At 37.2% G+C, this 27,692-nt stretch overlaps 1 protein-coding gene and 1 long non-coding RNA gene across 2 annotated transcripts in view; one reads left to right on the plus strand and one right to left on the minus strand.

Moving 5' to 3' along the window:
* Positions 1–27,692, minus strand: part of SMS (spermine synthase) — a 56,273-nt gene that overhangs the window by 10,775 nt on the left and 17,806 nt on the right. The window contains exons 2-9 of the mRNA XM_062600419.1: positions 27,026–27,146; positions 13,995–14,088; positions 13,243–13,307; positions 10,481–10,656; positions 8,848–9,004; positions 7,959–8,046; positions 6,801–6,915; positions 6,135–6,214 (exon numbers count right to left, since the gene is read on the minus strand). Coding sequence (XP_062456403.1) covers positions 6,135–6,214; positions 6,801–6,915; positions 7,959–8,046; positions 8,848–9,004; positions 10,481–10,656; positions 13,243–13,307; positions 13,995–14,088; positions 27,026–27,146 — 896 coding nt within the window. The remainder of the gene's footprint in view (positions 1–6,134; positions 6,215–6,800; positions 6,916–7,958; positions 8,047–8,847; positions 9,005–10,480; positions 10,657–13,242; positions 13,308–13,994; positions 14,089–27,025; positions 27,147–27,692) is intronic.
* LOC134139608 (uncharacterized) lies at positions 17,468–19,056 on the plus strand. Its single transcript, XR_009958220.1, has 3 exons — positions 17,468–17,649; positions 18,539–18,645; positions 18,820–19,056. It is a non-coding gene; the product is annotated as an uncharacterized LOC134139608 (long non-coding RNA).

Raw genomic sequence — 27,692 nt, forward strand, 5'->3', positions numbered from 1 at the left:
TGCTACTGGATATCATTTGTGACAATGTAATACGGAAGGGTTTTGTTTCTTTAAACTTAACATGGCTTTGTATTTTTATTTTGTAATGACAAGGGAAGGAATTGAACATGGGCAAGGTTTAATTCCTTCCTCCCTTCAGCACAACTAAGAAGTGAGAATACTTACAGCCTGAAAGACCTTGCACATCAAAGCTAGGTTTCAGCTTCGTGTGGCAGGAATGTTTTTTAAGAAGATCATAAAGGCAAGTGGATTGAAGAAGTCTCCACTAGACAGATGATCAATTAATTTAAAACTGAACTCACTGTAACACAAAGAAATGCCTGGAATAAAAATTCTGAAGGGGCAAACTGCCAAGAAATCACAGACGCGCGCATGCACACACACACACACACACACGTATGCATGAGATCTTCTAGCCTCCTTTCACGTTGCAGGCAAGGAGAATCCTGCTCCCTCTGTGGAAGTGCTAATTAGAAAACCCACACAGCAGCCAAAAAAAGGACTGTAACTATGGAGCAACAGCACGGTGGTCTGGACGCTTACAGGGCAGGCCACATTGTATTAGAGAGCAGTCAGGAAGCAACAGCTTGGTGGATGGCTGTGTATGTGGCTAGGATAAAAATGTGATCCTTCACACTGGTGATTAGCACTGTTTATTCCAACACAAACCCATGAGCAGTCCTGGGAATGTTTTTACCCAGACTAGGAAAGAGAACATTCCTGTACAGAGGTATTTTTAAAGGTTCCCCTTCATAAACAGACTGAAAATGACAGCCTGCTCAACCTCAAAGGCTTAGATCAGCAGATTGGGGGGCAGGGGGAAGGAGGAGGAAACTGGACCTCAGGAAATACCAAGTGCAAGCCATATTACTAAGTATCAGTGTAGTGAAACTACATTCAGTTCCAAGTTCTCATAAGGAAATCTAGACTCTTAAATATACAAATAGGGCTGCAAATTCTGCATGTTGAGCATCCTGAAGCTCACTTGTCTTTGCGTATTATAAATCCAGGTCCTATGTAAATGCAAGTCTATCGAGGTGGATGACGTATCTAAAAAAGCATGGACACGAAAACCAACGCTATCACCCACAGAAACATAAAAAGTTTTTGTTCTCATTGTGGCTATTATTTGTGGATATGCAGAACAATTACAGAGGTGCGTTTTTTTTTCCCTAAAATATCTACTATAGACTTAAAGCAACAGAGAATGAAATCTATAAATCATCTTTCCTATCTCTACAGAGCTGAAACAAGCAAAAAAAGTCTCTCCTTCATCCTAAAATTGGGCACATGTTCCTGTATCCCTTAGGAATGCAAATAAACAGTATTTTGCAGGCAGTCTCTCTCTAATGTTAATTAACTGCTAGCCAATGTTAGTTATCAGCCTCCACCTAGTGGTGGAAGGATATCATGTACCAGCACTTTGAGCACCACACCTTGGCGTGGCAGGAGAACAGTCAGAGTAACAAAGAAACTGCTGCTAACACAGCTATTTTGCAAGTCTCAAAGGATAAGCACAACTAAGTAAGTTATATTTACCTAGAGAAAAGTAGCTATCATCTAATTTCTCTCACCATTCATAACATAATGGCTCTATATCAGGGACAATTACCAACCTCTGAAAATACCAATTGTCCTGCACAAGCATTTTACAACTGCTCCAAGTACCACATCTAGACATCCCAAGGAAACAATCAGGTTAAACACTGGAATGACATACAAAGAAAGAAACTGCTATTAACAAACCTGTTTTGAGAAATCACACCAGCTAGACAAAAAAAAATCTCAACATTTCTAAAGCCTGCTACAGCTGTTGAGTTTGTATTTTGTCAAAAAAAAACACACACACACACACACACACACACACACACACACACACGAGTCACAAGCAGAAGATGTGGTGGTACTGAACCAGCCCTAACAGAGGTGGAGCCACACACTGTTTCCTTCAAAGACCTGATCTAACACGCTCCTGGAATTACTAGAATGTCCCTCAGAATTTATAGCAAACTTTGTATCAGAACCTAGTTGGCTGGCTGCCAACTATATTTCAAGCAAAGTGAAGCATGTAGGTTTGGAAAAGAAAAGCGACACGGGGCACACACATATAAGAGTTATTAGCACCACCAAAACTCCAGGAAATTTATAACCTGTAATGTTATAGTACACACAAGTGTGAGTGTCCGAAATATAAAGCTGACTCCTGACAAGCACAGATACTATTTTAGCTAAACAGAATATTTGCCTGATCTATGTTCATGAGGTGAGCTACAAATGAAAAAGAAATCATCCTGCTACAAAAAAGTGTGATTTCATAATAAAGTGAAACTTAACTTTTACAATGTTTAACTTTGGTCAGTGAAACTTAACTTTTACAGCCAACTTGACATTATTGCAATGCAATGCATTAATGCAATTCTACTGGCATCAGGATTAACTGCTTTTAATCAGTATTTCTAGGAAGACTTGGGCTTAAAAAATTGAGGAAATGCAGTGTTTCATGTCTCTGCACATAAACACTGAATGAACACTAAATTGTGCATCCAAGAGCACTTTTCAGCTCTCAGATCCAAGTGTACATACCATTCCTCATTCCCTTTGGTTTCCACTGAAATGAAGGATATGAATCAGAGGAAGCTGTAAACATTAGGAGCTTTCCTTAAAAATTTTCAGATGCACAACTAAAAGTTGAGTGCCTGCATTATAACCCGCAAGATTTAATCAGTATCTACGGCCTGCCAATATTTTTTAGAAAACCCATTAACTGTGCAGAAGAACATAGACTCATAGCCAGTTACAGCAACAGCACCATCCATTTTGTCATCTCCTGCAGATGAAAAGGCAAGCCATCAAGCCACCTGCTCAACACAATTATGTCAAAAACAGATTATTTCTGTGCACTGAGGCTTTGATGAACTTGTATTTTAAGTTAATTAATCAGAAGTACCATTATGTAACCATTTGGCAAGTGGGACCTTTTTTCCTTGTTAATGAATGCTATATTATCAAGCATTAATAATAATTAAGAAATATGAAAAATTTCTGAAAGTTCAAAGCTGTATCAGTGTCACACACAAAAGGCTCAATTAATTCTCAAATAGGCTGCGAACAGTAACTAGAACGCTACAGGAAAGTATACTGAATAGGACCAGAATGAGGTTATGCAGCAGCCTGAGGTGCTTGACTACTTTCTTGTAGCACTCTATAGACTGCTTCCATGTCACCAGCCTACTAGCAATTATTTTTATTTCCAGAACTATTTTAAAGACTGTTTCCAACCAGCACTATTGGACTCCAGAGCACTACTTCTAGAGATCACTAGACATGGTCTGCTGAGAGTGTTCCTGAGCAACACCTGCAGTGGTCTGCTCCTAGTAATAACAGAAAAGTATATTACGCTATCTACTGTGAAATGCCTCAAATCAATTCATGCGCTAAAGAGAAACATTTTGCAACAATTGAGTAGAGCTAAATGTGAACAGGTAATGGGCACTTCCACTTATTTTGGTTGACAGTGGCATTTACAGAGTTAGGCAGCAATACAGTATGTAAAAGGCTGGCATTTTGTAAACAGTTCTACTTTTGCATAAGGCATTTATTGAGCCCTAAGAATAATCAGCACTAACAAGACACACAAGGTAACCTTTGCAGTTAAGGCCATCAGAGGACAAGCTACTGCACAGATACTTGAAACGTTAGTACCACATAAAGCCTAGACAGAATAAGTAACTACAGCTTCTGGTCAGTAACAGAATGGCCCTTTTGCAACATCTTTCCTATGAGGTGAGGCATTTCCCTAATACCAGTTAAAGCAAGGTTTTAACAAACTGGAGGATCTTCCCCAGCTGCTCTTCTTGATGACATTTAATATATTTTATGCTTTAGAGAACCAAAAACACCTCAAGAAACTTGGGAGAGGACACACAGAGGGAGAAACCCTAAGTCTTGAGTTTTAAAATACAGCTGCCTTAAAAGGAATGCAATTACTTCAGCAAGTAAAATACAGCCTACTACCCAAGATGAGCACTTTAGATATAGACACCTGGAACAAAAGTAACTGGAATTGCCAATGTTAACACACACAGCCAAAAAGCCTATTATTTATTAACTAACATACCAGAACATTCAAAATCCTAAGAGTTTTCAGTGTACAGCTACACTCAGCTACCAAAGTTGGTAATGGTAATGTTTAAACTTCTGTCCACAGTCTAACCAAATCCTTTGGATATCCAGCTTCAGTTAATTTAATTCAAAAGCTATTTCAAGAAAGATATAGATAGCTGATTTTATTTAAAGTGTCCTTAAAAGTCTGTTCCTCCTAGGGTCAGATTACAGTGGTCTTTATCAGGCTCAACTGGGAAGAGGCTACAAGGACTATCAAATGGGCTGAAAGAGCTGGGCAAGGAGGTGTATCAGTAGATACAACAATAGCTCTGACAGCTATTTGCTTCAGTATTATTTTCCTCTTTTCAAATCCTTCTGAAAGACGAAGTTGCCAAAGAACAAATCGCTTCTATACTCTAGCCCTTGCACTAGCTACCAATTATCCACAAATTCCAATACAAGGCACTTTGATTTTAGTATTATTCATCTCTTCCCTGTCCTGCCATGTGCCATCCCATTGCTCTTAGACAGAAAAACTTTCATTGCACACTTTCACAACTTAAACCACCTTTATTAGGGCTGGTTCAGTACCACCACACCTTCTACTTGTGCAAGCAGTGATGCTCAAGAAGTTGCATTATTCCCTTCTATCAGGACAGGATGGGCAGCAGGGCTGCACAAATCCTGATGAACACTAGCTGAAGGCAGTTACTCCTGCACACAGCCTGCTGTGCAGCCATCATGCCAGCTTGCAGCACAGGCCACTTGCCAGAGTCCTCTTCTGCAAACCTATGACACCCGCCTGTCCACAGATGCACATTTACACACCCACAGACAAATTAAGCTCATTTCACTGCATATGCTATAGGCATGACAACTCCAACAAAAGTGTTTGCTCTATCCAAAAGATGTAGTCTGCTGACAGGCTTTGATCTTGAATTGCTTACACTGTTATTGTTATACTACTATTATTAACAGAATAGAAAAACTATTAGGATTTACAGTGTGACATGACTGTATTTGTCATATCTCTCGTTTCAACCACAAAAATAAGAATCTATCCTGCCCATACAACCAGAGCATTTTAAAATGAAGGACCAAATTAAAATTGCTAAAAAACCTCTACAAGTTTTGCATTTCTTTATCAATCCATCCAACTTAACAGTATTAACAGTTTAACTGAATTCAGTTCCTTCACACACCTCAGAAAGCTGACTCTGATAGGAATAAGGAGTTCAAATGCATAATTTCAGCAAGGTTAAGAACTATTTTAGAGTTTAACAAGAAATTTCAAAATGCTGCATCTGGATGCTACACACAGCAATGACTAGTTAAGGTGTTTGCATTATGCAGAACAAATAAAAGTTCAGAGACTTACACTTCACTCAACTGTCTACTGGTCTTGTTTTTATACAATATGTGCAAAATTCAGAATTACATGTAGAAAATATCTTCAGATGAAAGCTTTATCACAATTATATTACACATGGGATGGCTATACTGTCGCAAGTATATAAATCTTAAATTGTTTCCACGTGATTGGAATTCGATTAGAAACTCTATATAAGAGGATAAAGTCTTATTTGAACTCTAGAAATTTCTTTCATGCTACACATTACACAAATAAACTAAATGTTCTAAATCTGCTTTTCAGAAGGCAAATCAAAGTTTTATTTTGGGAGTGAACAGAAAGCATGAAGAAAGTATTTACTCTCAATTGATTAATTTTCTCCTCTTATTTATTTCACCAGTGTCAAACTCTCCTATACCTTTATAAATGACTGATTTTCATATTTTACACTCTACTGCTGGAGCCATTAGCACAAAAAATGTGTTTCTGTTTATAGAGTACATCTGTTCTGCTTTTTCAAGAATTGCTTATGCTTAAAATGTTCTGTAGTATGCCTGATTCTTGAAATTATATTTTTACATTTAAAGATGTTTGACATTTTGGGGTTTTTTTTACATATCTGGTAAATGTAGACTGTAATACGTTCACAGAAAAACTTCTTTACATCCAGATATCATACCTGTGTGAAATATTTTCCATCTTGTTTCAAGACTTTCATTGAGAGGTCAAGAATCAATCGCAGAAACTCCCATGTGGAATCTGCATATAGAGGAAGATTTCAAAACAAAACATCACATCACCGGCTTATTCATTATTACACATTGAGTACTTGCATATATCTCCTGTTTAGAAAGTAGCCATGCCATAGGTATAAACAAAGTCTGGTGGCAATACGGGTAGAAGCAAATACCTCCTTTTTCTTTAGAGTAATTCCCTGAATATTTCTCCAATATTCATTGGAGTATGGGGAGGTGAGGTGGGGGAGGAAGGGTAAGTTAGTTTGCATAGCTTGGAGTATGTACTCTCCAAATACTCTTTCTCATGAGTTACATGAGATCACATTATCCTGGAATGAGACAACGGTGCTCCCCCCCCCCCCAAAGAAAAAAAAGAAACAAAGCATACAACTTATTTTTTTACAGTATTGAAGAAGAAAAATTCAAAAAAAGCATTATCTGCATTCTCTCATTCGCTGCCTCCCAGACTTAAAATACATACTGCCTTTCAGTATTAAAAAAGGCAAAAATCAAAATGTTTTTGATGCAAATTGCTAATAAACATGGAACACAGCATTAGAACTGTGTAAAGTCCTCAGAAGTTTAGGAAAATAAATTAGAAGATTAACCTTCTTCTGGAGATGTGGAGATTGGAACAGCTGTCAGATCATTAATTACATAATCAAACATCCTTCCTTCTTTGGCATACCTCTTCAGTACAGGAATACAGTCTTCAATTAGAACCTGAAAGAAATACTGAAGTTATTTCTCAAAATACCCTAGAACTGATCAGATAAAGGAACAAATATGGATTTACAGGAATTAAGATAGAAGAAAGTAGAAAAGAAAAGAGAAGAGAAGAGAAGAGAAGAGAAGAGAAGAGAAGAGAAGAGAAGAGAAGAGAAAAGAAAAGAATTAAATGTGGGTCTAAATACAGGCTCCATTTTCAACTTTTAACCCCATATAGAAAGGAGGTGCAGTTGTGGGAATTACAACAAGCACCACAGGACTTAACTTCCTAGCTCTGCTGCTGATTGCTGCGTAACCACTGTTTCCCCCAAATGGGGGCAATATTAACTGGTTTCCCAGATACCAGTAAGATAACTTATTTGGATGAATGTCCACATGCAAGGTAACATGCAACACCTCTCAGTTTTTTGCATACTTTTTTTTTCCCACTGACACCTGCAAACTGATGTATGAGATGCTTAAGGAACATTAACGAAAACAGAAAAAAAAGACTTCTAGTAAAGTAGCCAGACTTGATCTACACATAGAGCACATTAAAACCTGAACTGCAGGATTACATACATATTTTCTTTATAGTAAGAATGTAATGATATGGGATTTTGATCTCAAATTGAACAAAAATACAAAACTGTGTATAACAAATCTGTATACAAGTATATTCTCAACAGTGCAGGACAACTTTGCTTAAATAAACATTTCTTCTGCTATCTCTTCATCAGTTTAAGAGCTGATATTCAACAGTCTGCATCTTTATTGCTGCTTCCTCTGTGATGGCAACATATGGTCTCACATTTCACATTACTTAAAGGCTATACTTATTTTTTTTTTAAGAGTTTGACGATGGAGAGTAAACTATTTTGAAGCTAATGTACACTTCCAATTCAAACACCACTGCCAACTACTGATGTTCAGAAATGTTGGGGGGGATTCTTTCCAAAGTGATGAAAATCAGGCGGCTTCCCCCAAAAACTTTCCCCACAGCAGTTTTCCAGGCTAGATCTAAATGCTCCTTTCAATAAAAGCAGAACAAAGATTACCTGATAGCATTCTCCTTTCAGATTGTCTAAGACATCTCCACATGTTTTACGCATGTATTTTTTACACCCGTCAATCACCATTTGGTCAATGTTTGAAGATTGTTAAGGTACTTCACATTCCAGAAATAATATAGGCAGTAAAGTTTCTTTTCCTTCATAAAGAAATTCTCAAAGAAGATGAAATTACAATGGAATAGTAAGATATATAAATTGCAATAGTCAAGCTTATATATTCATCCTCAACTTCAGTAAGAGATTTAAGAACAGCTTGTTTTTGTTTCCAACCAGTACTTCTGGTATCTTATAGTTAAAGGCTGAAATATAAACAAATAGGATGGTATATTAAAAAAAAAAACTAAAGCAATTTAAACTGCATTTTTAAAACAATTATTTTTAGTTTCTAGCAAAGAGGAACCAAAATATAGAATTATCTAAATTGTAATGGTAACAGTGGGTTTACATTATAAATTATATTTAATTAGAGAATGCTGAAATCTTGATTTACATCATTATTTCTGCAAGACATCATCTTCATGATGTAAGACTGGATTAGATCATTCTGCCACCAATACAATTCACCAAGTCCTGACATTTCCATTGATTAAGTTTGCTTTATCTTTACAATTTTTTTTTAATAGTTTTCTTTAAAAAATAGTTCAGAAGTTACAGAATGCACTGGGAGCATGAACCTATGTACTACATGGTCACTGTCCAAATATATAGTCATTGGCTCTCTCCAAACTGACAAGCCAAAATTTAAATTTAGACTCTATCTCCTCATGCAAATTAGTATCAAATTTATCTACAAATTCCTATGATTCCAGCAGAAAATGCACACTGAATATGTTAAAATGAACAGTCATTTGAAATCAGTCATTTGTCAAAGGATATCTCTACCATAGTGACCATCTTTGGCTTCAATTTGACTATTTCATATAGTATACCCCCATCACCACCTCCTAGGATTAGCACTTCTTTCCCAGTGTAGTCTTCTTTTCCGCTGCCCATTATGGCTCGAGTATATGCCAGGTCACTCTCTGCCAGATCTGAATGGAATGAAGAGAAATAATTGGACAGAAACATTACAATACCTATCATGCTGGTGTAAACTTTTCAGTATGGTTTCATCTAAAAGGAATCCAAGTTCATGCATCCTCACACCACTCCACAGTGCAAACCAAAGCAAAGCAAGAGACAATCAGGAGTTTTTTTGCTTTGAAAGCACATTTCTGTCAAATAAAAGCTAACGTACATGCACCCAAAGGATCCCTTCTCAAAAGTACAGTCACTAGTACCCAGCCACTTAGGGGTCTTGCAGCATGGCTTTTTCCTGGCTTATTCGTCATTATTTTCAAACCAGGCAATAACTTTCCTTAGCTGCAATAACAGATCTGAACTGGAAGGCAAAACTTTGTGTGGCAGCATGATTGTGTATCCTAACATTACACCTGGCAATCAGCACTTAGTTTGTAAGTACACAATAACAGGAGAGCATAGAACAGTATTTTTAAAGCCTGTGAAAAATAAACAGAAAGGAAAGTGTGTCTTTACTTGTGATACATGTTGTGACGGTGTTCAAATAAAATTTTATTTTAATATGAAACTCAGATGACAGTTTCCAGCCAACATATGTATATCTAATTTGGCTAATTCAGATGCAATTCTAACCAAATTAGAAAATACTTTGCTGATGAATTCAATATTAAAAAAACACTCACAGCCGCTATCTGCACACAAGTACCCTCGGCAGCTGCAGAAAGCTAATTAAATAATTGGAGGTATCTTTGGTGGTTTCAAACTGCTGTAGTCAAAATTCTTAATTACTTGCCTACTAGCCTGAAGTCAGTTATTCTGTCCCTAGACAGCAACATCCCTCATTTACCTCAGTCAGTATTTCTCAGCAGAAATACGGAGGGACTGAGTATTTCTCCTTGTTCCCTAGATTTTCTAGGAAAGCAAATGGTATTTTTATCCATCATGAAAGGACAGAATCTATCTCTTCACAAGTTCATACAGAAATCAGTGGGTACCAAGTACTAAAGAACCTCCCATAAACAGCTGAGTCTCAATTCTCATTAGTTGAGAGTTTAATTGAGAGTTTTCAAGAAGACAGAGTCCAAAGATGCTCAGCAACAAAGCAGCTAAATGGGTTAAGATAGAGCTGTTCCAGCTGATCTCACTAAGGTGGTAATTCCATCATTATAGCTGGAGAGTCAAGAGAGCAGCAGATTTACTTCCCCCACCCACCATCAACTCACACTTCTTCACACTTCTTTAAAATGCCATCACATACTGAAAACTGATGAAGTAGCCTGTTCTGTGACAGAAAGGCCCTCATGAGGTGGCACTTACAACAAACAGGGAAAAAATTATACATAGAAAATATATATGTATGCATATGTTATCTTTCTATGTCATAACTCATAACCCTTAGTAATCTATAAAAATGATCTTAGCAAGATGGAAAACAGTATCTTCACAGTTTTAAGCAGAAAGTCCTCAATGTTTGAGATAATACTTACTAACATCCCCACTGAGGATAAGAATATTCCCAAACTGTTTTGAATGCAGAATTTTAATATTCTGATATGGTGAATCTTCATCATAAACAACTTCATCTATGTCATACTCTACCAAGCGCCCATCTGCTGTTGGCCAGTATCTATCAATGACACCTCCTCTCAAAATGGTTGGCAATCTGGGGCAGGAGGGAAAAAAGAAGAGCAAAAGGGATTACAAAACCTTTGAGAATATATTTTTTTTTTAATTTTCTTTTTAACACACTGTGGATTCAGCATAACAGATTCATGCTTGCAAATATTATTTGCTTTATTTAACAAAACTTGCAAGATTTAATACTCAAGGGATTTAAGAATCCTGTATGTCAGATTCTGTATGTCAGATACACACAGCTTGCTAAGGTGCAACTGAAGTATTGAAGATTCTTCCTTATATGCTACTTCTACAATGTGTGTGTGAATCAATCTCTGCCCTCACAGAGCGGATTTATGTAACATACTACCCTCTGCAGAATAATCAACTCTTGACTAGGAAACAATACAGTACAGAAGTAGAACAATGCAAGAGCAGAACACTGACAAGAACCAGTAACAAAGCCCCTTCCCATCTCCAGCTCTTCTAAGAATGCTAACTCTTTGAGACTAGTAAGCCTGGCCCTTCTGAAGTTGTATTTAGAAACATTTTAAGCTCATGCAGGAACACTGAAGTGAACTATTATAGGATTTCAAACTGAGTCAGGTCACATTTACAGTGTCTAAGCACAACCCTTGATATTTGCACACATAAAGTCTTAGCTAATAGTTTACATCCACTTTTTAAATGTATTTCAGGCATCTGGACAAAATACACACTACTGTGTTTGGGGGTTTTAACTCCAAATAGACATATGGTTCAAATTAGTATGACACTGAAAAGACAAAATACATTTGAAATGGAAATGGCTATTCAAAACAACTGCATTTATTTTTATGCAAAACCTGCAGGCACAAAATTGATCAAGTTTCCCATGCATACATGATTTCTGAAAATTTAGTTTTTGCAAGGGAGGATGCAGCAGGTGGCCAGACATGAAAAGGTTCTTTCAATTTCCTACAGATTCTGAATAAAATCAGAAATATTTTCTATCTTCAACAAGCCACAAGATGGCAGTACATGCTGAAAGCAAGAACAAATCTATTACAAAAAAACAAAAAGGAATGATTTCCAGCAGCATTACTTCACAACACAGCTTCACTAAAATGAAACACTAGAATAATATAAAGAAAATTAAAAAGAGATGAGGAGTAAATGTTACAAGATGCCTTCCTAATCTACCATTCTAAGAGGTCAGTCTTCTTATACTGAGGTAATCAAATATATCTAGAACATTCCAGGAAGATTTTTGTCTAACTGTTTTTTAACAAGCTGCTCTCATAGGGATTCACAAACTCCCAGTGTAATCTATTTCTGTATTAAAGTATCCTCAAAAAAAAAACCCCACCCTTCTCCGTCATATGCATGTACAGAAAGTGATTTATGTTTGCACACAGTGCTACAGGTGACTCTTCACCTGGACTGAGCAGAGCAAAATAACTGCTTCTCTGTTCTATACACAACAGTCCTGTTAAACACCAAAGGCAGTATTTACTTTTTGATGTGTAAGATTAGTTTGCAAATCACTATCACTTTATTTGCAGTGACCCATAACTTTCAGATTCTTTTCTGCTATAGTACTCCTTAGTTGTTGTTGGGTTACAGTTTGCTCCCTCTTTTAGAGCTTTGAACTTGGTTTTATTGAATCTTGTTGATTTTACATAAAAAGAAGAAAAAAATTACTTCAATTTCTGAACACATTCTCTAAAATACCTGCAACATCTTCCAGCAGGTTAACACAGTAAGTGCTCCTTCTGTTCCAAGCTGCAGGTCACTGGTAGTCACTCGGAAGGCAGCCACGTGAGCTGTGGGTACCCCTTCAAGATCCCTGGGGAACTCCAATGGAAACGTTCTCCCAGTGACAACCAACTATCCATAGTTAATGTTATATGATATACAGCTTAAGTAATGCAAGTCTTCTGTCATCTTGATTAACACAGTCTTATCATCCTCCCTCAATTAAATTAATTTTTAAAAAATGCTTTATTACAAATTATTTCAATCTTCTTGGCAGGGCCCTGAGCATACACATTCCTTCTAGGGGTTTAGCTGCCCAGAGGTTCAGCAGCCGCATTTAAGCTCTGGTCCTCACCCTCAGTCCTTGCCTGAGCTACAATGCAGCTATGCCTGCGCCTGCCCACATCTTTTGCCTATCCTGACCCCCTGGCTTGGCCTCAGAGCCATACCGTCACCACAGCCTTGCCTCACAGCCATGGTGCTGTGGCTGACCCTGATCACCATCACCAGCCCAGCTCTGCTTGCCTTTTTTAGGGACTGCGAGATGGGGCCTAGAAGGAGAGGTCCCTGTTCTGCTGCCACCCCAGCACCTCCTTGTGCTTTCTGTTTGCACCATTGCTCCCACTGTTCCCACCACTGAATGCAGCTACTGCAGAAAATAACAAGAGAAATCATCCACACCTAAACTAGCAACACTGGAAATCATGTTTAACATAAGGACAATCTTTACAGCTATACTTTCAATTCTTCGGTAAAATCATTTCAAGATATTAAGAAAAAAAAAAAACAGACTCCACGCTACTGATTTATAGCGGTATAGCAAAGCACAATTCAGCCTATTACCTGTAACAACTAGGTAATCAAATCACATGTGGCAGTACACATATGAACTTACCGCTTCACTCTTTTTATATTGCCATGAAACAATTCTTTCATTCTTTCTTCTACTTTGTTTAGAAGCTGAAAAAACAGCAAACAAGAAAGGTGGAATTTATAGAAGTGATCACTTAATGCAAAACATCTGTTAAATTAGGCTATTTAGAGGGCAATAAAGAATTAGCACCTGCAATGAAAGTCTTCCCAACGTAACACTAGAAATCTAAGAAAAACTAGCTGATTTCCTCAGCTTCATTCCTAGCAAATCTGTCTACCTTACAACAGTTTTCATTACTGTGTTTTCATTTAGCTGTCCTCCTGGATGACATGGCCAGACTTTTCAGAAACAAGTAAAGAGGGAACTCTGGAACTCTATCATGAAAAAAATGATGATTTCCCCCTCCTTTTCCCTCTTTTTGGGGGGAAAAAGTTTTGACTATACAGGCTCCTCATCCCTCATATAAGAAAAAAAACTAATACACCAATACTATATTGTGCTAGGCATCATGTTTTTCTCACTGTCCTGGGTGCCTGTAGGAAACTGAGGGCTGAGGCAGCTATGTCCTTATACCTTTCACATCAAAGGACATAATACCCAGGACATGCAAATGCATGTGCACTCATATATGTATGCAACTATACCATGTATTACTTACTCCTCATCTGTAAGCACTCGGATTAACTTGCAGTAAGACATTCTTTCACACACCTGAAGAAAAAAGAAGGTCCCCATCCATCTCTTAAGCCTAGCAAGGGAAGCAGCACCCATACCTTATCGGTTTCCTCTCTTCCTTTCATATGATCATTGTAGCTCTGCAGATCCACCAACACTAGTCCATGAGGGTGAATTCTCAAATTGGCAAAGCTACAAAATAAAAAAGAGACAGTGATTATGATTTTGTTTATTAATAAAAATTACAGTCAGAAAGTCCTAAATGAATTACAATAAACTCAGAATGCACATTTTTCTTTCCAGCAGTCCATCAACTACTGAAGCTATTGATAGTTCCAACTCCATTCATCCTCAAGAAGTCACCAAGCAATAAGCCTAAGTTGCAAGAGCGCGCAAATCACTGTATAACTAATAAAGTCAACAAGTTGCAAGTCAATAAAACAAGGCATTAAATGAAAACAGCCAAGGGGGAAGAGAGGGGCAAAGTAGAAGGCAGAATATACTAGCTTGGATGGATTTCCTTTTTTTTATATGAAATTAAGCCTCAAGAAAACAACTGGACTGGACATGCTCCCTCCCCTCCATCTTTCTTCTCACTTTATGAAGATTATTTTTTTCTTTTTAAGGTTATTGCAGCTACTTACAAAGACAATACTCACATTCAGAGCTGAATAAAAGTTTGCAGAATAAGCAACAACAAACATTGTCCTGGAGCAATTATGGCTTTGACTACCAAAGAAGTTAAAACAGCAAAATCTCTAGAAATGCAAGTATAGGCAAAAGTACTACTGCACATTGCATTTATTACAGCAGTGTTCAAAGATCAAAGAATAGGGCTTCATCATGCTAGGTACTGCATGGACAAATAGAGGACTTTGAAGAACTCATTTTGTTTGTTTAAAATGTAAAAGATAAGGGGTGAGGGAAAAGACAAAAAATCAGCAGAGGCTATATCCACTTTATACTGAGGAAGAAAAAAATGTAAAAAGAAACAGAAGGACTACAAAGGAACTAGAGAACTGGAGTAACAGAGGAGAAGACGCATGCTGGAAAAAAAATGACAGAGGAGGAGATAAGAACAGTGAAAGTACAGCAAAAGCTAGGGGGACTGAGAGATGGTGGTTCTTCAGCACAACGCAGAGAAACCTCAGGTAAGGTTGTAAACACTTTTCCAAATGCCTGAAGTCACCCAATCCCCTGCTTTTCTGCTCTTTAACTCCACTTAGCCTCAAAGACAAAAAACAAACTAATCCTTCTGTTAAGACAGAAAGTTCAGTTGGCCTCCCCATATCTTCCACCATCACTACCTTTCCATTTGGCTTTTCTAGAGCAACTTTTTTAAACTCAGCTTCAAAGCAGCTGGGACTCCAATACCACCTCTTGCATGCTAAAGGAAGCCTTGGGGAGAAAACATCCCCTTGGTTGCAGTTAGAAGAGAAATTCCTAAGTATTCTGTTAATGTAATTTAAGAGGACTGTAATTTTTGGTAACTATGACATGATTGAGCTAAGATAGATTAAAGTGACTTAAGCAACTCAGTGATATAAACATTTTATTGCACTGTTGAAGACCATAACTTGCTTTAAATAACAACGATCTGCAGCTGTGATTTAAGCTAACACAACAGAGAGGAAAAAAGGGGAGCCACTACTTCAAAAGAGCCTGTGAAGTCTCAGACTTTCCTAGGCAAAACCTTATATATGCAGAGATCTTGCCTTCAAAGAAAAGCTCTTTCTATACAGTATGCACACTTCCAGCCCTTTTTCCCTCCTAAGTAACTGCAAATTGTCTCATTTAGTGAACTTATCTATATTTCAGTGATTGTCCACTAGGTGTCCTCCCTCCAAATATTTTTGATTGCTGACAGAAAAATATTTGTACTCTAATGGCAATTAAACTATACCTCAGAATAGCTGTAAACCCAGGAAATTATCCCCATTACCAAGAAATTACTCTGAACTGAATTAAATATCTTATTACTTTACACAGAAGAAAGGATGACCAGAAAAGAGCCAAGTAGTAAGTACAGGCTTTTTGGTTTTTATTATTGTTACTATTTAAGAAAACAGTTTTGCAAGCTAGTTTGTTGAATAACTGTATAAATACTTTCAGGTTTCAAGACGCTTCTGGAGCAGCTTTTGATTTCTCTTTTACAGGTTATTTAAGAAAGTATTTAGGGGCACCTTCCAAAGCTGTTCTACTGTACTCCTGCCAAAAATCAAGACACAGTAGAAGCAGCTTTTCTGAAGCCCAATAGGTAAAAGCAGCTTTACCTGGGCGTTTTAGGCAGTTGTGCCCGACTCACTGGTAGCCAATACAGTCCAGAACTTGTGACACTAAAGCCACTTCATACTGTACTTTCCAACCACAACATCTTACATCATAAGGTAGCTTTTCCATCACTAGCAAAGAGTCCCTAGTACTATTTAAAGGCTCACAGTCTCTACTTGACTACAGAATTTTTAGTGCTTCTCTCTATGACTATATTCTACTTTACACCTCGCTTAGCCAAGGAACTCAAATTAGGAGCCTGCTTCTCCCAGCTGCTCTCAGTGTTCTGCATAGAGGGCGGGCACAGCTCTGGAGAAAGCCCTAACCTCTATATACAGGAGGCACAGGGCAAGGGGATGCTTCGCTGGGAGGTCTCAGTTCAGTGGGACAATTTTTTCCACCATGCAGCTGCTTCCTACTTTAGTAGACTAGCTAGTGGGACTTTGAGTAGCGTTCTTTTTCTTTAACATACAGCTGGGATCCACTGAACAGTTAATGAGAGATTACAGTGAAACAGGCAGAGCCAGATCAGGTATACTTGAGGTAAGTACCCCACCCAAAGGAAAGGACAGTTTCTCAGACAAAGGTAAAATGATATTAAAAAAAATACTAAATGAAGTAATACAGGCTGATTAGAATATGATAATTTGCACATCATGACAGAAGCAAGGACCCGAAAACTAGTAGGAAGACACAGACACTGATATTTGGAATAAGGAGGAAAATATCAACTTTTAAGTCTAATTTTCAGTAGTTATTTTCAGCCTTTTTCCTTGTTCTGTTTAAATGATATTGTCGCTAGAAAGCATATAGTTTGTAATGCGCGGGAGAGGGACAAGAAGAGAAGAGGGAAATACATAAGTTCACTACATGAAAGTACAGGTATTTCAGTAGGCTGCAGATGGAGCCATTTACAGTGAAAAGGCACATTTCTAGTGAAGCCAGTGGACTTGCTCCAGGCTCTGAGAACTGCTACACTCCAGCATTTAAAATTCATTAGATGGCACTCTTACTGCTCTGTCTGAAATCTGGCACAGTCCGAAAGCTTAGCACTGTTATGAAAAACATCAGTTTATTCCCATACTGCAGCAGTTGAGATTTACCCAACTAAGTAACATGCCAGTAGCAGATTAATCATCCCATGACTTAAGATCCTCTTTAAACTCAGAGTTGCTTTCCTAAAAGGAACATCAAAGAGCTGTCATATGATTTGTCTTTTTTTTTCTGCTGTGACTGGATGAAATGCTTTCTCAGTACAGGATGTTACTGGGCTTGTTTAAGGTCTTTTGGGAGTACAGAGGCAAGGAGAGGCAGACAGGAGGGTTGCTTTAAAAAGCACAACTGCGCAACTTCGGATTTATATATGATAGAGAGCATTATAATATAAAGACACTAACATCACAGAATCGTTATTTATTTTGTCTCATTTTTAATTTCACTGGAATAACAATGTCCTGACATCTGTGGAAGAAAGGATAAAAGGTATGTAGCAGACTGGAAGGGTATAGTGGGGTAGCAATTCAAATTCTCAGAATCCAGCTAGTAGTCTTTGCTCTCAGACAGCTCAACTACTGCAAAAAAAGTTTGATTTAACCTTAAAAACTGATTCAAAGAAAATGATACAAATCCAGCTTAGTTATACCTTGGTCAGAAGTTACCTGGTTGGAAATCTACTACCTAAAATAAACTAGAAAGCCTCTAAAGATTTAAACATACAGCAGTTCAGCATCACAACTCTGCATTCAAAAGGCACCAGACTGCTACTGTTAAGGCAATAACAGCAGACCAAAGCTGAACTCACAGAAGACTCACTAGTTTAAATCAGAGATCAGCACAAGCTGTTTTGACTTTTGTTGCTCTCCACTTATCTACTTAGCAGAACATATCTGAATGCAGGTCTTCAGCAGCAACTCTCATATGAAAATAGTTTGAGGGTGGGGGGGAATTCTAAGAACTGTGATAACATAGCTTGGCATTTTCTACCTATGAAAATACAGCAAAAAAATGCTTTATCATCCAAATGATGGAAAAATTTAGAAAAAATAGGAGTTTCATCACAATTCTCCCCTCAGCATTTTGTCTGACTGAAAAACTAATTCCTAGTTCCAAGATACCCGTCATACCTTTGCTGTATGTTTGCACTTACTTTCAAAAAAATGATGAGGAACACTCCAAGCATAAGGAGGGATCCTCTTTCCATCAGGGAACAAAATCTGCATATGAAGAACAGGCTGGCACAGTACCATAGCCCACTGTTGCTGTATTTGCATATATACCATATCTTTTACTGTAGTACTCAGAGGAGTTTTTTGTTTGTATATGAACTTTAGTCCAGTCACTTAATTACTGAAACTGCATTGTATCTTTACAGCGCTGTATCTTGCTACCCAAAAAACAGGAACATCACAGACATTAAAAATTAATCCTAATTGCATGAATTAAGAAAAAAATTATTTGAAATGATGAAAAAAGTTTCAGGTAAGCTTCCTCCTAATTTGAAAATTCTTATTCTCTTTTTTGCATCCTACCTCTCTCTTTTGCCTCCTATGCAAAAATATATATCCTTAGTTATGTAAATTGAGGAGCAAAAAAACCTTGCAGTTCTACATACTTGAAACAAAGATTTTTCTTCTTTTTCTTTTTCTCTCCTAGGGGACAGGACTGTATAGGAAGACCAGTATCTATACAGCCCTCTTCATCCCAGTCAAAACTTATCTCTTGACAGACTAACTCTGACTCATGACAGTAATTTAAGCATTTGAAAAACAGCCTGCCAAGGAAAAAAAAAAAAAATATATCTAAAACTATCTGTCAAATTACACATAATGAGGGAGGAAGCATAAATGTGCTTATAGTGGGAAATCCCAGCGTGTGTGTGTGTGTGTGTATAAATAAAGGCATTATTTTAATACAGTATACAGAATCTTTCTTTATTAACAGTCTTCATATAAAATTCAAAGTGCATAGCAACCTTAAAAGCAATTAAGCACTCACAATTTTCCATTAGACTGTTATTCCTGTTTTCTTTTTACATAACAAGGAAATTAAAACAATGAACGCTACCCTCGTAAAGGGTGGCAGATTCTGGTGATGTTGTTGTAAGCAGTTGCCAGTTTGTAGTGGTTGCTGATTTGCAGTGCAACCTCTTCCAGTTCTTCATAGCATCCTCCCCCTTTGGGGGGGATTTTACTCAGTGAGTAAAATGCAACATTTTAGCCTGGAGGAATGCCCACCCCATCCTTTTAAAATATACTGACTATCATAAAGAATGGCTAGCAAAGCACTAACATTCAAAAAAAAAAAAAAAAAAAAAAAAAAAAAGAGTGAAAAGAACACTTGCCTCTGCCTTCACAGTGTTAAGTAAACACATTCATCGTCATCTCAGTGACAGACAGAACAATCTCCACTGTTCACACAGTGCCACATTTATTTTAAGTCAAGTGCCAATAAGATCACATTACTGTAAACAAGAATTCAGACATGAACAGGGAAGCTTAGAACTTAGGTGCACATGGGAGAAGTCAGCACTTTTCTAAATAATCTTTTACTGTAAAAAATGAAAATTGTCTAAATTTGGGGTTTTATGCATTTTTAAAAGATTTCACTAGGCAAATGACAAAAGAGGGACTACTGAGATGTATAAGGGGGTGGATTGTGTGAGAAAGACAAAAGTACAAGAAATGGAGGGAAAAAAATCTAAACTGCTGTACATACACACAACATATGACAGAAGGTTACTCACAAGCAGAGATATTACCAAAATACAATATTAACTGAGAAGATGCCCAGCAGTTTCTAAGACTAGTTTAATGATCCTTTCCTCACCTTGGATTCCTTTAATGGTTTGCATTATTTTCTCTGTAAAGATGTATTGTACCTTATTGCTTTGCATAAAGCACTACATACAGTGAACAAGATATGAACTTCACATTCATGACATTTTTCCCTTACTGTCCAGTTTTACACTACAGTAAATGATACTTCAACAAAAAATAAACTGCTTGAAGGGGCCCTAGAAAAGTATATAAAGCTTCTCTGAGTGAGAAGTGCTTCTCTGAAAGCATATAGCTCAGGAAAAGAAAACTGCTGAGATTCTAAAACTCACAGAAAGAGCCCTCAGGCATGTGCTACTGTTCCACAGTTCAGTGTTTTCAATAGGGCTGGTGAAGCACAGAAAAGTATATTCATTCCTACCACTAAAGACAATGACTTGACTGGCTAACATGAGTAATTTCCTGCCTAGCTCTGGAGTGTGAATGGCTATTTCACCTACACGTGTTGACAATCTGATTAATAAGTGTTTTCAGTTGAACTCTCCTCAATTAAGTCCTTTGTCAGAGCAGATCATAAAGTAAATGGACCAGGTAGAGTTGCCAAATGTGACTTTTGATTGCTTAACTTCAGACAAAGAAGAACGTGGATCTGTTGCTTTGGTAATGAACAGGAAAGCTTGGCTTAATCCCCAAATCAGCTCCAATTCATTTAACAACTGCAGCCCTCCACTGAACCGTTCACACTGTACCTTTGTCAGAGACAAAATTTTGTCAAGGGCAGGGACTACAATTCAACAATCTGTAACATAGGGCAACTGTAAAGGATAGAGGTGTTATCTCCACAGACCTTGGACTGAAGACACCACGTGGCAACATACTACTATCTCATCTCAAATAGTTGCTTTCACTTGGGATTAGCACCTGACTTGTTGTTACATCAGTTGTGCATCCTTGTCTTGCAGTGGCTCACTCAGCTCTGGCTGGTTGAAAAAGTGTGAGTTTGTGTGCACGTACATATACATGTGTGTATACATGTACCCCTCATACAGCAATGACACATGCATCTTTCATCCCTTCCTTGAGCTAGCTACTGCCTCTCAACTCACTGTGAGGGTTTTGTACCCATTAATGCTCCACCATCCATACCGGAAACAACTCACGATTGTTAAGCATGAGGTAGCAAATCCAGACAAGGTAGCCTTTACCACAATTTTTGTTCTGCTTTTAACTACAAGTTACTTCATTTCCAAAAGCATACTGTTTTTTCTTTTTTGTTGTTTTCTTTTTCTTTTTTTTTTTTTTTTTGAGGGGTGGGAAGTGGGATCACAGCAGAAGTGGTAACAGATTAGTCTAATAAGTTTATCAGCTTTTTTTCTACTCTGTTTCAATTAATTGAAACTACAATACTTTCATTTAACAAAAACATGTTGTTTAAGGGGGTTTAAAAGGGTATATGCAGTTTCTGGGAGTGATCTGTAAAGCATATGGTTCACGAACACAAGACTGCTAATGTCCCAAAACTCACAGTAAAAGCTCTCCCACATGTGCTACTCTTGACCAATTCAGCATTCATTCAGTAGGACTGCCAAAGCATGAGAAAGTATATTCATTCACACTACTACAGACAGTGACCTGAATGGCTAAAGTGAGCCATTTCCAATGCAAAGGAGTCTAGTATGAACTGGAGTGTAGATTGCAATGAATGTACCCAAAGAAAGCAATAAGCAATCTTTATTTACATGAATTAACACCACCTTAAAAAAAATATATATTTTGTAAGTGGACATCTCCTCTTAATATTCAGCCATTCTGTGCACGGATGTTCTTTCTTCCTGGGTTTCAAGACGTAGTATCACAGATTTTTAATTCCTTATTAAACTTAGGATTCTTTCCCGGATAGCTCCTCTCAACAAATCAGTTGTATTTCTATGGCACAATTTAGCACCTATATTGTATTAGAACTTTAACCAAGAACTTATTTCATACTAAGTGAAGTGATTTCATATGAAGTGAAGTGGGGCTCTGCTACAGTCCATCAGAGAAGTATTCTGTACCAAGAAGGTGCCTGTATCTGCATGCCCTGGAATGTGGCATGAGGGTGAATGCAAGAGTACTAAGCACTGGAATTACACTGTGCAACTATGGGAGACCAGAAGGTCAAAAAGTAAGGCTGCACTGACACTACCTTTTGGGAGTGGCCTCTGGCATTAGCTAGCCCCAAAAGCCAGGCTTTGCTGTGGTCAGAACCGGTTGGAATAGCCCCCCAAAATCCAGGACACAAGCCAAGAGTCTACAGCAGAGTGAACAGCTCAGCATCTGTGCTTGCTCCCAGCTCTTCTACTTAGCACTGTGAGCACACCAAGAGGTATCTGGAACCAAAGCCCAACACAAGCTCTCACAGGCAGGGAGGCCCCTAGGCCCATCTCCTTATCCCCACCCAAGCACAGAAGTATGAATACTGAAAATTATCCTCCAGTAGGAAAGTTGAAGCATTGCATTTTGCAGCACAGGGAAAAGCTGGATGATTCAAAATATATCTATGTTGCCAGCAAGCATAAGATCAACAACTGTACAGAATGCAGAAAAGAATCTGTTTAGAAATACATAGGAATTCTCAGCAATTGCTGATGCTCATTTATTAGCCCTGTCTCATCTCCCCCAACAACACAATCTATAACTATCTTCAAGTTCTGAAAAGCATTGAAAATTTGATTGAAGACAGCTTTCATATGCTTTTAGTTCTCCATTACACTGAATTCCCAAGCCCACAAGAATAGCTCCTAAGAGTTATGCTTTTACTGAGGAAACTGGAGATTTTACCAACTTTCTTCTCTTATGATAAGCACACTGTAAAACAGTGCACAGGTTGTTTTTGTCTTTCTCCTCCTCACCTCTCCTACCTGGACATTTTAATTTTTTGTATCTCCTTTTCTTCCTCCAAACACTTGCTACTCTAGCACTTGCAAGGAAGAGAGCGGAACTGCAACAACTATGTTCAGTTGACAGTGCAGTAGAAAAAAGAAAATCAAGTTCTAGACAATTTAGTATTTACAAGTTTATAGGAACCTTACTCAGCTATTGGCTAGAAGTATTTTTGCCTACTTATCTCCTGGCCAAAAAAAGAGTACAACATGCCATCACTTTTCCACAATACTCCTAGAACATGTTAAAAGACAGGTAATTCAACTCTGGAAACTATGCCATTAGAAGAAGCAGTATAAGAGGAAATGATCACATGAGATTACAAAGAAGAAAGTTAGTTTTTAAGAATTCTCATTTCATATCCCTTTCACACTTGAGGACAGCAACATACCAAAATAAACCCATGTAATTAAAGAAAGCTAATCTTTAAATCTTTTGTCATTTTGAGACATTTTACCTGCTATTTTTTTCAGATTTTATGCATCTTTGATAGTACCTCAGGGGGGAAATCAAATACAAGTTGACACAACATTGAAGAAGGATGGTACCAGAATAGTAAATTACCAATTTGGCTGTGCTTTAACTGACCTCAAAACCAAAAGGTTATCCAGAAACTGGAATCCTGGTCAAGTTAGTAAAGGAGGGATATAAAAGCACAAGCAGAAAAGATAGAGTAAGACATTGCATAAAAAGTAAGAGACAAGTAACAGGTATTTCTAGGCACATCAGTGGCGGGACAATGATCATGAAAAGAGTTAACCTACCTGTCAGAGGGAGAGACAGCAGCAGCAATTAGAGACTGGCATGTCAAATGTGGTTTCTGCTTTATTTTTATTTTAATTAATTTTAATGCAAAACAACACAACGGGGTTAAGCAGCCAATGAAAATAGGAAAAGGACAGGCTGGAGTGGGAAGTCATGTCTGAAATTGGATCGTCTTTGTCAGATAAATTTCACTGTCACATCTGGAAAGAACCCTGAAACACTCTAAAAGCTTCCTGGAAATGTAAAGACAGGACTGGACTCATGCCACAGTACTTGTGACAGAATCCAAATTTATCAAAGAAGTTGGTCTGTGCTATTTTTATATTTAAAACATACAGATATGAAGACACGCATGAATATATTTGTATGCGCACAGTCGCTAAGCATGTATGCTGAGAGGGAGAGTTCCACCAGGCAATACACGCACCTAAGATTTGACTTGCTTTCTAGAGATTTCATTTTTCTCTCTCTCTCTCATTAATAGAGTCTACTTTGAAACTCCAATTTATGTTAAAATATTTATGTTAGGAATATTATCAATTCTTATCCCAAACAAGTTGCTGCTTAACAGGATATCTACTTTAAAGAAGGAAAAAAGAGTGCCACAGAATTAAAGCTCACTTATTTTTGAAGTCATTTCAGTATTTTCTACAACAGGTGTTAAACTAACAGCAGCAGTGACTGTTACAATGGGTTTGTCAACAATAGATACAATTTGACTTCACCAAGCTTCCAGCATGGTCTCATAAAACATTTTCATGAGTAAGCCCTCAAGAACTGTCCAACTGTTTTTCAAAAACCTCAGAAAAGATAAATTGGGAACATTCTATAAATTTCAAAAAAATTCATGAACAGTTTCAGAAATTTCTAAGGAAAAAAAACTTGAAAAATATTAGAAATTTCTAAAATTCTTGTGAAGTTCCGGAAAGCGCTAGACGTTCCGGAAAGCGCTAGACGTTCCGGAAATTTTCTTTAAAATCCTGCAATTTTAAAAATTCCAGAGCGCTTTTCCTAGCATTTTCTGGAACCTTCTGCACTCTAGAACTTTCCAAGAATTTTAAAATACTGCAAAATGCAGTATTTCAACAGTTCCAGAAATATTTTTTTAAAAATCGTAAGGTCTAGATATTTGGAAAAGTTAAAAAAATTTTCTATAAAATTTATATTTTAAATATGAAAAAAATGCTTAGCAAACCATAAACCTTCCTACCTGTGGAAGGTACAGAAATACCCTTTAAAAAAAGGTTGGCAAGTATTAGGACTTAGCTCCAGAAATTTCTAGGAACATTCCTTATATTTGGAAATATCCAGAAACTTATTAGAAAAGGCTCTTAGAAAGTTCTTGAAACTTCTGAAAAAGTCTTTGGTTTTCCAGATATGTAAAACTCCAGAAGTTTCTTTTAAAGTTGTGTGAGCTTTCCAAGATTTTTTTTTGTAAATCATTATATGGTCTAGATTTTCTGAGAAACATTCTTACAGTGATCCAGAAAATAATTTGAAAAGATTCTTGGAAAGTTCTACAAATTTATTTAAAGAAATTATCTATAACTTTGAGTTTTTAAATATTGGAATGTTCCAGAAAATTGAAAAGGGCCAAAGATGGACTGACTTTCTCTAAATGTCTTTAGAAGTTTTTCCAAAGTTTCTAAAATTAAAAAATGTTTTTAAAAATTTTAATTTTTTAAAAAATTAGGTCTTTTAAAGTCTTTAAGACTTCAAAAATCTGAACTTGAAAATCAGGAAGTTTTATGAATTTTCAAAATTTTAAAAGTTTAAGATTATTTAAAAATCAAAAAGACTTTTCCAACTTTTTTTGAAAAAGTACGTTAACAAACTAAGGTTTTCAGAAAATTGTCTCCACTACTGAAAAAAAATAAGCATGTAGCATACTCCGATATTCAGAAATCTGCTCTCCATTGATGTTTTATTAATCTCCATCTTTTAGGTTAAGGATGCAGTCCTATCTAGATGCAATTATACTCATAAAACTAACTGACACAGCATCATGTACAGTGCATTGCTTCCTTAGGTTTTAAGTGCTTAGTGTTAAACACTAGTTTACTAGTGTCGCAGTGTTCTTCAGTAGTTGTTCTAATAACAGTATGTCCACTATTAATACACTTCATTATATTAAGATTTCTTCATAGTATTTGACAGAGCAGATTCTCTAAATGGGAACACAATGCCACCTTGCAAATAATTATAGGACACCTTACAAACCTATCAATCCAGGACCTTATTCCCAATACTAGACTACTGTGCCTCTGTGCAGCAATAGACTTGCATTCACACACACATGCTCTCTCTCTCCTATCACCCATTACTTTACACCATCTGCAGTTCTGTTTTCCTGAAAGTATTCTAACTGCTATATTGATACTGTGGTATCTTACAAACTTTAGTAAGTGCAGGATTCCTCTGGTAAGAATTTGCCTCCTTTGGCTAGTGGCATAATCACAGCAGTGCAAACTGATACACTCCACTATGAATTACTCTGCACATGTATCACTCACAGTGTACTGACTTATCTTATGATTCCAGAGAAAAAACAATAGAATCACTAGAAATAAATGAAGTGCTATAAAATTAAAGCTAGTTACTGTAGTAAAATGAAGCTAGTTATCGTAAAATTGCCCAGTGTAACAAAAAAGTGTTGAGTTTCTCACTAGATTCTGACAATGCGACAATGCAATCATTGACACCATATGCAGTGTTGGGGGCTGTTTTCTAAATACATTCCAAAATCATAAGTAGCTATTAAAGTTACTGAAAGCACAAACAACAAAACAGACAAAAATAACCATTGTCCATTTTTATCATTTCCATGCTAAATTTAGACTGAACATACTTGGGCATAACATTTTCAAAAAAGTCACAATTCTAGGGCTAAACCAAAGTAGTAATACAAAGCAGTGTTTCAAGGTCTGCAAGAAGCAACTCATACTCATTACTAAATGTAACTCGTTAATGTAAATAATCATTAGCAGGCTTTTATTCATCCTAGTTTGTATGATGATTTCCAGTTCTGCAAAAACCGTATTTTAAAGAATTTAGTATCATTTTAAAAGAATGCTGCTCTTTAAGTACTATATCCTTCCAAAGTCATAATTACCTTACGGACTTAACTGTCCTGTGTCTGGAAAGTGACTGTCAAAGACGTTGTATCTGTTATGGCACACAGTCCAGACTGATTCTAATGCTGCAGTATCCAAACCACAAGTGAACATAGAAAAGAACCTCAGCAATAGCATTCTGCTGTATTTTAGTGGCTTTATGCACAAGGCTGATGAGAGAACCGTTTTGCCCTGCCTGCACCCCAGAAAGAGTCCAATACAGAGAGACTATTTGTAAAGGAATGACAGATAGGGAAGAATCAAAGAGGGGAGGAATCCACTCACCTGCCATTTTTTTTGATGTAGGTTGCTAAATAACCATGGTCTTCCCAGTTATGAACTGTTTCTGTCATTCCCTGTTCCTGAAAAATGGGCTGTAGAGCTTTAAGAACGGCATTGCAATCAGCTGCAAGATTGAGAAGAAAAAAAAAGTCATTATCAGTGAGGCCTTTCCACTCAAATCATCTTTACATTCAACTAAAAAAGTTCCCCCCCCCCCAAAAAAAAACCATGAATTAATTCACAGTGCAAATTACAGTATTCTGGTAAAGCTATACAAGAATTAGAACAGAACTGGCAAGACTGCGTCATAGCAGCTACTGTGTGCCGGTAAGACATCCAGTATTAATTCACAGACTGTCCCTCTAGAATTGATATCACCTTTTTTCTTTACACAAACCACACAAGCAGAGACACACACACTACCCTAAGCTCCTATGGTCATGCAATATGGCAGTAATATAACCAGAATTTGGCGTTATTCCATGAAAGATCATCTGCAAGCAAGCTTTATAACCAAATGCTTCCAGTACTCTCACATTATTGGGCTTTTTTTTTTTTTTTGGCCTCTAAACTGCGATTTTGTTTTACTTCTCTCCCCACCATCACCCAAATGCATATGCCTTAGAATCCATGCAGCCTACAGGTCTTATCAACAATAGTTTCCAGAGCT

This window comes from Rhea pennata, chromosome 1, assembly GCF_028389875.1.
Source record: "Rhea pennata isolate bPtePen1 chromosome 1, bPtePen1.pri, whole genome shotgun sequence".
NCBI lineage: Eukaryota > Metazoa > Chordata > Aves > Rheiformes > Rheidae > Rhea > Rhea pennata.